Source organism: Sorex araneus, chromosome X, assembly GCF_027595985.1.
Source record: "Sorex araneus isolate mSorAra2 chromosome X, mSorAra2.pri, whole genome shotgun sequence".
In the NCBI taxonomy this organism is placed as follows: Eukaryota; Metazoa; Chordata; class Mammalia; order Eulipotyphla; family Soricidae; genus Sorex; species Sorex araneus.
This window is the reverse complement of record NC_073313.1, coordinates 31890216-31903867: the sequence shown is the minus strand read 5'-3', so window position 1 is coordinate 31903867 and position 13652 is coordinate 31890216. Positions and strand designations below refer to the sequence as shown.

The 13652-nt window shown below is 42.4% G+C and overlaps 1 protein-coding gene across 5 annotated transcripts in view; it reads left to right on the top strand.

The window, feature by feature from the left end:
* The window catches only part of DMD (dystrophin), a 2715231-nt gene that overhangs the window by 2560089 nt on the left and 141490 nt on the right, over nucleotides 1-13652 (top strand). For 4 of the 5 annotated variants that reach the window (XM_004612435.2, XM_055122929.1, XM_004612436.2 and 1 more), the window contains exons 1-2: nucleotides 2509-2652; nucleotides 8979-9040. In XM_004612435.2, coding sequence (XP_004612492.1) covers nucleotides 2633-2652; nucleotides 8979-9040 — 82 coding nt within the window. In that variant the 5' untranslated portion in view covers nucleotides 2509-2632. Of the gene's footprint in view, nucleotides 1-2508; nucleotides 2653-8978; nucleotides 9041-13652 lie in introns of those variants that run through there. The other variant, XM_055122927.1, reaches the window with a different exon arrangement.

Below are 13652 nucleotides of genomic sequence, written 5' to 3'. Positions count from 1 at the left end.
TGGCAGCATAACGGTGGTAAAATCATGAACTTCCATTTTTTCAATTCTTGGTACTACACATTCAGGCTATGGTTTGGGGGCTAACTAGTTTATGATAGCTTCTGTTGTCAGGGTTTTAGCTATGGATTTTTCCGGGCAGCAGAGCTTCATGCTTCTTTTATATCTGTCAAACTTCAGGACAGTGATAATAGTGAAAACTAATATACATAAGCAGCTAATAGCACATAATAATATAATAGACATTCAATGTTAAAGTAATACATGGCATCACTATAATTTCCATATAAAATAAATATGAATTATGCTCTTTTCTGAATGCCTTTCCTTAATAAGCAAAATTCATAATCTAAGTGAAATTGACAGCAAAACAGTTGCTGTGACACCCATGCCATTTCTTAATGATACTTTCAGTATTTAACTTCTAAAATAACACCAAGATTTGGGAACAATTCTTCAAGTGCCTATAACTCCAGTCTAAAAAAAAGAACTTAAAGATGTATTTTTGAGGATTGCCATCTGTCAAATTGGAGAAAAAATCTGAATAGTGATTTCTTATTTGTCATCCTTTTAAAATTTTTCATCAAACCATTCCTGATAGTCTTTGAGTTGGACACTGAAAAAATAGGCAAGAGGACTGCTCTGGAGCAAAATGTATCTGAATTCATGAACCTTGAACAGGAAATTAAAAAAAAAATAATAGAAAGTGATCAAACAAAAAGCTAGGAATAAAAATATGACACATCATACCATGTATAGCTGGCAAACCTTTAATTGATTGATTTAATATTAGTAAAAGCATTTGTCATGAAGTTGAAACTTTTCTGTTGCAGTAATTATAAACAGTACTTAAGTGATTTGCTACATTCACATAGATGATATCACTAATTCAATGCAAAGGTCATGCCTCCCTTGCTAGGAAATCCTTCCTTCCCAAAGAGAGAGGCAAACCTGGAGTCTATTGTTAGATTAAGGGACAACCTCACCCAAAGCAAATCCTAGTCTACCCCAAATACCCCAGACCTTAATAGTAGCTGCCTCCACAATTCACTGGCTCAAAATTGCTAAAGGACAGCATTAACATCTCAATTGATGAGGCAAAATAACCAGCAGTGGTGCCATATTTGCTTTAAAATAGCAATCCCAATCACACCTACATGCACATGTCTTTAGTGATAACATTTGCAGTTTTATTTGGTTTGTCAACTATAATGGAGGAATTTGGTGCTGTCTTCCGGTTTTTTTGTTTATTTTTGCCTCTTTTGCCTTGCTAAACATTGGGGATGGAGTTCATGGGCTGTTCGGCTGGAGCATTCTATGCGTAAAAATATTGAATACAAAAAGATTATTTTAAAAAGAAAAGGAGGAGTACATTTTAAATTGTAAAGCGTAGTGGAATGATTCAAGTGGAGGGGGAAAGAGGAACGGGCGGGGGGCAGAAAAAAAAGAAAAGCAGACCAAGAAAATAAATGGATAAAGAGAAACAATGCAGCCACTAAGGGAACTTATTATAAGATTATAAGATACTCTTTGGACACTGATAGAAGATATTATGTAAAGGTTATAGAAAAATTCATGTGCTCATTTTAAAAAAGGGGGTTGCTTCTGGCCGGAATACTTTCAAGGTCGAAATAATTTTTGCAGTTAACCTCTATCACCATATTGCCCAGTTTAAGGTTAGAAAGATTTGAACTGTCCAGGCCTTGTAACTGGTCCACTGACATGTTCCTTGGAATTGGAAATTCTTTCCAGATTTCTCTAAGGGAATGCTGAAAGACAAAACGATGCCATCCATGGCCGGCGGTGTTTCGGTGCTTTATTTTTCAAGTGTCTATACGAGTAGCTGGGAAACTTCAGCATGCCTCAGAGTTTCTGATTTACCAAGTCTGAGCTAGGGCCCTGGAGTTTTGATTTCTGTGAAGTTCGAGGCGCTGTCGATCCTGCGACACGCTTGGAAAATCCGGGCCGTCTCCCTCATACACAAATCCATCTTCAGAAGCCCTTCTTAGCCCGGGAGGAGCCTCACCCCAATTTCAGGTCCTTACAGCTCCGACACTTTAATCTTCAACTGAGGGAGAGGATGGCGCGGGGAGGTGGTGGTGGAGGGGGTGAGGGGGGGGGAGAGGTTTCATGCTGGCGCTTTTGCCTGCCTTCTTGAAAAAGAAAACTCGGAGCCCACGCACTTAATTATCGCTGATGAGGTCATTTGCACCTAGGTCATTTATTTAGGCAACAAGTAGTCTTGCGGGAGGTTTTGGGGGTGGGGGGGTGCGGGCGGCCCGGTGTGCGGCTTGCAGGTTCCCGGGGCTACCTTAAATCCCCTCCTCTTCCCCCCCTTCTTCCCTTTCCTTTTCTTTCCCCGGGCGATTTCACTGCCCCCCCCACCGCCAGGTCTCCGAGCGTCCGGCTTCCCAGGTCCCTAGGTGGGGGCGGAGCCAGGGCGGCCCCGCCCCGTCTGCCCGCAGCGCCCCCTCCCCGCCCTCCCACCCCTCCCGCCCGCCCGCCCGCGCCGGCTCCTCCGCAGTGCTTTCAGCTGCGAGCCTGGGCGGCGGCACTTCACTTTCGGGGAGCCGGGCGGCTCTGGGCAACTCACTCGGACGCTCGCTCCGTCGAAGCCCCCCGAGCCCTTGCAGCCATGCGGGAGCAGCTCAAAGGGTAAGTGGAGCGTGGCCCCCGCGGCTCGCCCCGAGCCTTGCACTTGTGGCGCCAGCCGGGGCTTCCCCCGGGCGGCCAAAACTTGGATGCACCCCCCCTTCCCGGTGCGGGGATCGGAGGGGTGGAGTGGGGGGCGCGCCGGGCGGCCGCGGGGTACCCGAGGACCGCCCCCGTGTGGTCCCCGGGGCATCGCTGCAGGTGCGCCCCCCACCCCGCCAGGTCCTCACCCCTGCCGTCCTCCAGCGCCCGGCTCCGGGAGCAGCACCGCTGCTGCTCCCCCCGGCTTTGGGACGGCTGCCCCGAGAAAAGCTCATTTCCCGTCTTCCCCAGGGGGGGACAGCGCGTTCCCCCACGCGGGGACGGCCGCGGGAGCTTGATTTTATTTTATTTTAATGTTTTTGCTCCTTTCCGGGCTGTCTGTCTGTTTCGATGCGAGCGAGACAAGCTGTTCCAGAATCCCTGCTCGACCTCGTGCAAGGAAGGGGCGCGTGGCCGCCTCTACCTTGCACTGCACTTCAAGTGCCAAAAGGTCAACTTTCTGCCTGATTTCTTCCGAGGCTTCCATGTGACATTTCCCTTGGCTGCATTTTACACTGTGCTCGGACCATGCCCCCAAACTTGCAGAAATTGGGATCGAAAGAAAAAGCCGTTTGCAGCTCAGCCCTGGAGGATTGGAAATTGACGATCGAGGGTGGTGGTTGTTTTTTTTTTTTTTTTTTTCTTTTTGCCCTCTGGGGTTGAGCGTGGAGTCCTTCCCGGGTTTCCATCTCTCTCTTGGATTTCTCCAGGTGTCTTTAAACAAAGTTTGTTTTACTCAATCCGACCGTAGCAATGGACCCTGTTTCAATTACATTTCAAGCAAACTTTGAGTCTTAAATGTAAGAGGTTTATTTAGTTGCTTGAGGGAGGCCGATTATGAATTAATGAAATGCTTTCCTATCATTTAAAAATCAGACCTTCTAATGGAAATGGCAAACCAAAGTCGACATTTTCCCTTGGCTTTTGGGTCTCTCCTGCTGTGTTCTGCTTGTCATCCCTATCACCCTTTCTCTTTTACCCCAAATTCCATTTGCTGTGCCAAATTCCCTCTTTGGAGCATACAGTTGCTCCCCGAGAGGACAGGAGCAAATGAAACAATATGGTTTTATGAAAGGTTTCTGACCCTTGATCACCGTGGAATTGGTTTCAGTCATCATTGTTTGATCATGGATTGGACACGACCCTGAAGTGAAATTGCTTTTGCCTGAACTTAAGGGTGGGTGGGAGTTAAGCCCTGCAAAGCAAACAGAACTGAGGGCATGTAACAGCTGGAACAGTCACCCAGGCAATCAGCTTTGCCCTAGCCTGAACCGAATAGAAAAAAAAAAATGTGAGATGTTCTAAGGGAGCAAAAAATAGGGGGCGAGAGTTAGGAATTTTGCTGCTTAGATTGGCCCCGGCTATCTTCACCCTCCTTCCCACAGTAGCAGAAACTTTTAAATATATTTTCCCATTCCCACCTTGCCAGTCTTGCAGCCCTACAAGCCAAGTTCAACATTCAGCATGTACATGCCAAGGTTCCTCTAGAAAGACTCTGAGCCCACGTTAAAGGAAAATGATTGTGTGTGTGTGTGTGTGTGTGTGTGTGAGAGAGAGAGAGAGAGAGAGAGAGAGAGAGAGAGAGAGAGAGAGAGAGAGAGAGAGAGAATCTGACTTCAGGTTGTATATGAAACCAAACTCGAATTCTCTGTGAGTCGCAATGGAATGCCACCTTTTCATATTGCTGTATAGGGATTGTTTCCTCCCTGGGAAGTCGTGGAATGGTATTTTTTAAGGCAACTGGAATGTTTTCAATACCCAATAACAGTAGTGGCAGAAGAAATCTCATTTTAATTAGGCAACTGCCATTTCCCTAGGCAAGCGCAGTAGAAATTTGTTACTTTTTTATATATAAGTGTTTAATGTTTGTTTTTAAGAAACTAAAAAAGCAATTCCAATAAGTCTGATTATTCCAGCACTGACAGCAGGAACAGCTCTAAGGTTGTTATTATAACCTTGCACACTACTTGAAACTAAAGAAGGTGAGAGAAAATTTAAATTGTATGGTAGGAAATTAGGTCAGCCCTGTGCTCAGTAGGGTAATGCCTTAATTTCTTATTATTGACAAGTAGGTGTAGCTGGCGTCTTTTTGTCACATCCAGTGATTTTTGTATTTTAATTTACATCAAGCTCCTTTCATGGCCTCAAAAATGGAAAAGAGATTACTGTAGCTTCTACATATGAGAGAGGGAGAGCAAAAGAGGAAATTAGAGTTTGGAAGGCGGTTCAGAAAGGTATATCTGATGCCAAGCTTTGGAATCAGCAGGGTCAAAATTTTTCAAAGATTTTAAAGAGCACTGTACAGATTGTGTATGAAAGTAGTCTCTGTGTTAATGTACATCAGAATTTTGATCTATGATGAGCATCAGTGTTCTCAAGAATACTGAACAAAGACGTATTCATTGAAGTGTGAACAGGATTCACAATCTCCTTCTGGATGGATATGGTATATGAGAGCACATTTCCGATGTGAAAAAGTAAAATGTAAAAAAGAAGAGACAGTTACCAAAAACAGTGCCACCCACCTTTCTACCACTATATCCCCAGCCTCGCTTATTTTTTCTATTTTTCTGCATATTCCAAGCAAACCTGAGCTGCTCTTCATGATGCGATTAAAAATTCTCTACTGGCTTTGAGGACAGGCACAGAATAAGAAATACAGCTGTAAAAGCTATATTGATTACAGATAAAAAATTGGTTTGTTCGGTAAGGTAGACTCTACATAGGAGTTATGCAGATTTGTGTTAGATTTGTGTTTACTCTTTCCCCCAGGCCCAAGTACTATTTTTCTTCCCTATTTGGGAGGTTAAATCAGTACCACCAAGGCTTTATCAAATAATAAAAACAATCAGAAAATACCCAGATGGAAAGTGCCACCGATACTGAAGTGAAGATTTGCATCATCTTACTGTTACTCCCCAAATCTGCAATCATGCCAGCTAAGCTGCCTACCTACATTTTTAGCACTCAGTGATTAGAAGAATATTTTTCTAGTTCTGTACATCAGTCACACCCTGTATTCCTTTCTCCTTTCCACTTGTGCTCACCTCTCTCAGTGAGTGCTGGTTTGCAAGTGAAGTGAAACTAAGACTGCGAAGGTGAAATATAAATGCCTTTCTACTTTGCATTGCTTATAAAAGAAGTGTTGTGTGATGGAGGGGACCAAGGTATAAGAAGATTGGCTTTGGGATTTATTTGAGTTCCGTTATCTAGGTTATTCATGTTCTCCAGAATCACAGGGAGAAGGAGGCCCTAGAAATGGCTAGTGTCTCATAACATAAACGGCCTTGGACTTGCTTATGTCTTCTAGTGAAGGAGGTGTCCGTTTAGATAAAGGCGGACAGATTTTAAAAATGATTGCTAATACCCTTTTCGCAATATTTCATAGACTGGGATAAGTTCATTAGAAAAGTGGAACCTGGATATAGCAGCAGTCATGACGGGGTGGAAGTGTTTTTCTTTTTCTTTTTTTTTAATTTTCAGTTTAAGTCATTTATGGTTTTGATCAACGGTGCTACTTGAAGCTTGCATGCCCTCCCTGTGCTATTCTCCTATCAACGGCATGCAAATCTCTCTTCCTTTTAGGAATTGTGTTTGGTACAAGCTCATTTCCTGCCCACGTTCCTCTGATTGAAGTGTATTATAAATAGTGATTTTTCCTGGGTGGTTCTCTCTGATTGCTTCTGGTCAGGTTTGTCCGCAGCAGCAGAAGGCTTTCTCCCCATCTATTGAAGACGCAATGTTCCTCCCACACGTCCGGGACCTGGGACATTATTATTACGCCGTGTGTGATAACAGTCTTACACCGACTAGACACAGACGCGCCCCCTGTTCTTCCTCCTTCCCGGAAACTCATATATGGATGGTCTGTGGAGAGGATGAAGGCCTAAATACAGGGTGGTCTAATGTGAAGGAAACCTCTCCTGGCTTGGCACTTGCCTACGGGACCAGTGCACAATCACTTTGCCAGCTCAAAAACACCCGAGCACAAGCAACACTTTTTCCATGAAGCTGCAAAGCTGCAGCCTCCTTGTGCTGTGCATATAAAGTATCAGTCCCGCCCACCCCTCCTTCCAGACCAGACTCCAGCTTGGTCCTGGGCTTTCCTAAAAGCCCCTTAAAGCAGCCACTGTGTCTTCTGCTCTTCCTGCTTGTCAAGACACGGGTGTCTAAGCTCTGGGTACGCTCCCCGGACCCACAAACCTCCGTGGCTTGCGTCAAATAGGAGCTTTCTCTGCGGAAAAGTAAAAACAAGTGAAAGTCTTTGAAGGAAACAAGCAGCCCTTTACAAGTGGACATTTTTGTCTTCTAAATTGAGTTTTAAAAGCTTGCACTGTTCAGTCACTGAATGGTAAATATCGGAAGAGTGGTCTTTGAAGTCCTATGTTTATCAAACCATAAGGATTTCTTCCTTTTTTGTTTGGAGGGCGGTATTTTTTCCCGCCACCCCTAGCTGTGATCAGGGCTTACTGTCCTTAGGGATCCCTCCTGGTGGTATGGGAGAAAAGGTTACATTTTTTTGCACATAGCTCCAGGGTGGGAGCGGGTATGGAGCGAAGGGAAAGGCAGTGTTGCTCAGGGCTTATTCCTGATTCTGCTTACTCCTGATTACTCAGGGATTATTCCTGGCAGAATTTGGGAGACCGTAGAGAATGCCAAGGATCGAGCCCTTGTTGGCCGTATGCAAGGCAAATAAATGCATTTCCCGCTCTACTATCTCTTCAGGCTGGCTTTAATTTTTTTTTTAAATCTAGAAATAATGCATGTCAAGTGACTTGTGCTCTCAACCCAGGATCTTAGTCTGGACTGACTGACCATAAATGGATCCATATCACTATTATAATCAAGTAATAAAAGGCTTACTCTTCATGAGCAGTGCTTTGAGGGACATACAGAGCAAGGATCAGATATTGAGCACCCAAACATGCAGTTTACTCCCCTGTATAAATGAATCCCATAGCACTTCTCCGTGAGCAGATTAACGCCAAGTTTCACAAGTAGTAGGGCACAGAACCAGAATCCACTCGTTTCATTTGCAACTTCTGCTAAGATCCTGGGTGTGGATGGAAGCCTCCACAAACTCCCCTTTCTGGGTTAGATGCAGTACTTTCTGGTGCCCTTGAAATGACCAAAGTTAAATGGTTTCTCTTCGCTCCGCCCCACCACTCCAAAGTGTGGACAGGTTGTATATACTCCCACTGAAGGGGGGATTGAGGCTACATTTGGCTGTCTCAAAACGTGTCTCATAATACCCCACCAACTGGAAATATGATGCTATAATGATTTATGTAGATGGACCAAAGTAAGGAAAAGTATATGTACTTATCTCTCCGGGGTGTATTCGTGTAATTGAACAAAGAACAAAGGTGTTTTGTGCTTTTTTTGTGGCAGGAGTTGATAGTCAGCAATTGCACTTAGCTAAGCTCGGAGAAATGGACGGGAATTGAATACTTCATTCAGGCCCAAGGAAATATAGGAAGTGGAGGGAAGGGGGGAAGGTGTAGTCGTGCAGAGAGCACGGAATTAAGATTTTCTACTGTAATGCCAAGAGGGATGGTGTACTTCAGGGATTGGCACTGGACACCTACCTTAAGCTAAAATGAAATACAGGTGCCATGGATGTGCTCTCTGGGTAGGTAGAGGAAAGACATGGAAAATCTCAGGTGCATTGAAAGCAATTGAGAAATGAGGGAATCTCCTTTTGCTTGTTTTGTTTGGGGGCCACACCCTGTGGCACTCAGGGCTTACTCCTGGCTGGGGGACTGTATGTGCTGCCGGGAATAGAATCTTGGTGCGCCACATGTAAGGCAAGTGCTCTACCCATGCTATACTTTCTCTCTGGCTTGAAGTGTGGCTATTTCTGTATTGAACTAATACCTAGGACCTTGTTGGCCATCGTGAGTGTTATTTCTGAATGTTCTCTATCAGGCAGGTGAAAAACAAATCCTGATTGTCAGTTATCAATGACTTGAACAAGGTCATTTTCTTGTAATAGAAGTACAGGCGAGTTGTGGGCGCAAAAAAATGCAAACCATTCTGATCACCGAATAATATTTGAATTGACTTTCCCTTGAAAAGCCAAGGTAGGGGCCTCTCTTGATTCTCAGATAAATGTTTTTCACTGCATGACAGAAGTCCTTTGAAGTAAAGATGTTGGCGGAATGATTCCAGAGCAAATTGTGCATCATTTTTTTTTCTATACTACCCATAATCAATTCTAACGTCTCTCTTTTTATTTTATGTTTCAGCCATGAGACCCAAACAACTTGCTGGGACCATCCTAAAATGACAGAGCTCTACCAGTCTTTAGGTAAGGACCTGGGCAACTTTGGGGATAAAGTAGTTGGTTGTGTACTAGTAGTCTGTTGTGTAAAATATCACTAGGTGGTTTAATAGAATGACTGATGCCTTTCTATCCAAAACTGATGGGTCAGCTGCTTGCTTTCTTAGGTCCCTGAAAAATACGTTTTAGCATTTCAATGATTCCTGAAGATTCAGGATAACCTGAGAAGGACTAAGGTCTTTGTGGGTTTCTCTGCTGCCCCAAAAGGAGGGAAACATTACTTGCAATTGACAACATTTTCAACCACCAGGAAAGAAAACTGTTTCAAGTTGTTATTGATTTGTTCCTTGTGCAACCCAGACCAAGATTTTTGCCAAACCACGAATTTTGTGTAAGGGGATTATCTGCAGTCTTTCTGTTGCTCATAATTCCTAACCCTGTCAGATTAGGAATTATGAGCATTTAAATGGGAGCATTTAAATGATTTCTCTGCTAAGGCTGCTTTTGTGTTTGTGTGAGAGCCTGACAGTTTTATCCCTCCCTCTAGCTAGGACATTTGGTAACAGATATATAGCCTCCAAATAAGGAGAAACCACCTATCCTTTAGATACTTGACAAGTCTGCTTGGTACCATTTTATATCTGTTGGTGTAAAACCAGAAATGTAACCTCTCATGTTATTTCTCGGTGTTATTACTCGCTTCTGTTATTTTTAAGTTAGTTCTGCATTTTTTGCAATTAAAAAATTCTAGACTTTTGGGAATGAATATGCTTATGAATGTTAAGTCGTAGGTTTCCTCTGGATAGTGAATTGTACTGATAGAGATAGTAAGGAATGGGATTTCGGAGATATTCCCCAACAAGAACTATTTTCTTAAACTTTTGTCGTTATAAATGATACAAATTTCTTCTAGAAAATAGGAAAAATAAACATTTTCATGAAATGTACATGAAATTGTACATCCCTGTATCACTGTATTCCTGTCATCCCATTGCTCATTGATTTGCTCCAGCAGGCACTAGTAACATCTCCGTTGTGAGACTTGTTGTTACTGGTTTTGGCATATCGAATTCTGCTATCCAGAGATATCAAGTACATTTCAAATCATATTTTATTTCATTCTAGCAGTGGGGTGTACATGTGTTCCCATACATACAGAGCCACCTATCTACCTTTAAAAGTTTAACGGAAATCAGTATCAACTCATTTTTAATTTTTTTTTTTGCTTTTTGGGTCACACCTGGTGATGCACAGGGGTTGTTCCTGGCTCTACACACAGGAATTACCCCTGGCAGTGCTCAGGGGACCATATGGGATGCTGGGAATTGAACCCGGGTCAGCCGCATGCAAGGCAAACGCCCTACCCACTCTGCTATAGCTCCAGCCCCTCAATTTTTAATTTTTTTTTGCTTCAACTCATTTTTGAGTGCTACATTTTTAGCCCCTCCAGTCTCTGGCTTTATTTATTTATTTATTTATTTATTTGTTTGTTTGTTTGTTGCTTTTTGGGTCACACCTGGCGATGCACAGGGGTTACTCCCGGCTCTGCACTCAGGAATTACTCCTGGCAGTGCTCAGGGGACCATATGGGATGCTGGGGATAGAACCTGGATCGGCTGCATGCAAGGCAAACGCCCTACCCACTGTGCTATCGCTCCAGCCCCTCCAGTCTCTGGCTTTAAATGCTGCATTGTTTAGACCAGAGGTGGAGAGCTAACATGGTGCTCTTTGGGCAGATGAGAAAGTGAAGGAGTTCATCTGAAGTGGGCGGAAGCTGTGCTGGTTGTTCTAGCCCAGGGCTCTCTGCACGTCAGATTTTTCTAGAGAAGTTAGAAATCTATCAGTAAAGAGCTAATCTAAATATGTCTGTGGACTTCCTGAATTTAAGGTCTGATTTACAGAAACTCAGTCCCTTCATCGTCTTTCCTACTATAATCACAGTGAGCTCTAGTTATAGAAGTTTTACTTTCATTTACAAGTATTATTTATTAGAGAAGTTGTGCGTATTCATTTTTGAAGGTTAACCATGTTGATACAGTAATTAATGAAAAAGAACCAACTCATCTCTAAAAGGATCTAAGATCTCTCAGAGTTAACTAATATTTAAGAATCTTGTAGTTTCAGAGTTCTCATGAATACATTTTTACAAAAGTTGGAATATTCTGTCATCCACTTTCACCTAATGGCAATGAAGCATGGCCATGTTTCCGTTTCATTGCATGTATTCTCTGCTGGCTTGCTTATAATTACTCCATAATGAGAAATCACAAACACAGTTGATGAAAAGCTAATTATGAACTATCAATGAATAGATATTTGCATCTTCAATAGGAATGAAATACACATTTTGTCATCCTGTTTCTAAAGTTTTCTCATTAGCCTGAATTTAATGGTAAACTCAAGACTTGTAATCTGGCATGGTGTGTGACCTTGAGCAAATCACCTGACTTTTGTAAGATAATGGGGTTTTACAATTGCCAGGGAATTTAGAGGTCTTTGATAACATACCTTTGCTTTCATTAATCAACTCAATTGAGATAATTAAGATATAATAAAATGTGACCATCATAAAATATGTAGTAAATTCCAACCCCCTGTGAAAGTCTGCCCCTTGCTACCCTTGAAAACAACAACTTGGAAGTGTATTAAGTGTTGAATTCAGAATAGGTGTTTCCTGTATTTGTTTGAATAAAGGGTAATACTTGAGTTACCTTTTATTCAAATAAGGAGTCATTGGGACATTCATTTATTAAGAGCCTACCATATGCACTGAACATCAAACATGAAATATCACACATGGTGAGTGGTATACCACTCAGTAGCCATGTTGCACAGGGCTATGAAGTCAGGTGCAAAGAAACCATTTATATGGGTTCACAGCTGTGTGGTGCAACGCTATTTGCCCTTTATTTTATCTCATTGATTTGTATGAACTTTGCCGTATGTCCAAATAGTCCTTCCCGGGGATAGACGATTGCTTGGGTGACACTTTGCATCTGCAACAATTATATGTGGACGATTGCTTGGATGATACTTCCAGAATAAACCATTGCATTTCTAGAAAGAGCCTGGTAGGTTCCTAGAGAGCAGGTATTCTTCTTTTCACTATTGCCGGGCACACAGTAATGATTGATTTGATTTATTATGTGTCTACATCCCTGAGATAGCTTACAAAATTAAGTACCATTACTGCCATTCTTATCCCCTAAAGTATTTAAGTTAGGAGATAAAACACACTAGAAACACTTGCATTCTTAAAAGATTTTTTTTACAAAAGAGGTATTCCCTTAGGTTCATTTTGTTTGCCCCTCAAAAATCACTCAAGTGTTCTTTCTTGCACTCCCATTATCTGAAAACCATGGTGTTACAAAGTCAAAAACATTTTGGAAGGAATGCCAGAGTGAACCTGAGCATTGGCTGATAAAAGACTAGGATATATGTGTAATGTTAATATTGGAACTCTCTAGTTAATCAAATTCCTAGTGAATATTTCCCCCCTCAGTTTTCTACAGTGAATTGTTATTGTTTGCATTTGGAGTTGGGGGCCACACCTGATAGTTCTCAGGGCCTATTCCTGGCTCTTGCTCAGGAGTCAACCGTAATGGTGCTAAGGGCACCATATATAGTTCTAGGGTTTGAACGGGGTTGCCTGCAAGTAAAGCATGGTAAAGCAACCTTACCTTCTGTACTATCTCTGAGGTCCCTAACCTCATTATTTAGAGTCTCTTCAATTCTAATTCATCAACCAATGATTACCTATACAGAAGTCATCAATAGCTAACACACACACCCCTATCATACAAATCATGCACGTACAAATGTGCACATACAAAATTTGTATTAAAGTGCTGTCTCCTAGAGATTTCGTTGGGTAAATCAAAACAGAGACCATATTCTACACTTTAGTCTAAATGCCCACTCATCTTATACACTTTAGTCCCACTCAGAGTCTGGCAAGCTCCCCTTGGCATATTCGATATGCCAAAAACAGTAACAAGAAGTCTGACAATGGAGATGTTACTGGTGCCCGCTCGAGCAAATCGATGAACAACAAGACGACAGTGCTCCAGTGCCCACTCATGCAAAAGAGCAGAATTAAAAAAATTAGTAGTAAAGAATATGTTTTGTGATTAAAAAAACCAGATAATTCATTTCAGAGTATTCTCAATGGATCTAAAACAGCTTTATAGCCTGGAGCCTTCATTAGATTTGTAAAAAGATTTATGCCTTCCCCCCCCATCTTCAGGTTACTGACCTGTTCAAAAACTGCCAAATTTTGAGGGAAAAGAACCAGTAGTTATGCTCCCACACAAACACAAAACAAGGCCTAGTGAAACAATCATTTCAGTGTTCACAATGACGACCTGACAGTCGTTAGGAACTTGAGTATTGGAAGGTCTCCAGTAATTTTTTGCACAGCATTTGGCAAAATCATTGTCTTGTTTTCACAAGTAAGTCCGACTCAAAAACACTTTCCTTTCAGCATTTTTCCTAGGACTACCCATTGTAATGAGGGAAGTGGTCTCTTAAAAACAAATTTCCAGGACCAGAGAGAGAAAGGGCTCAAAGTGTAGCATGCATGCTTTGCATTCAGGAGAACCAGGTTCTTCTGTGTTCCTGGCAGTGCTGGTAGCGACTG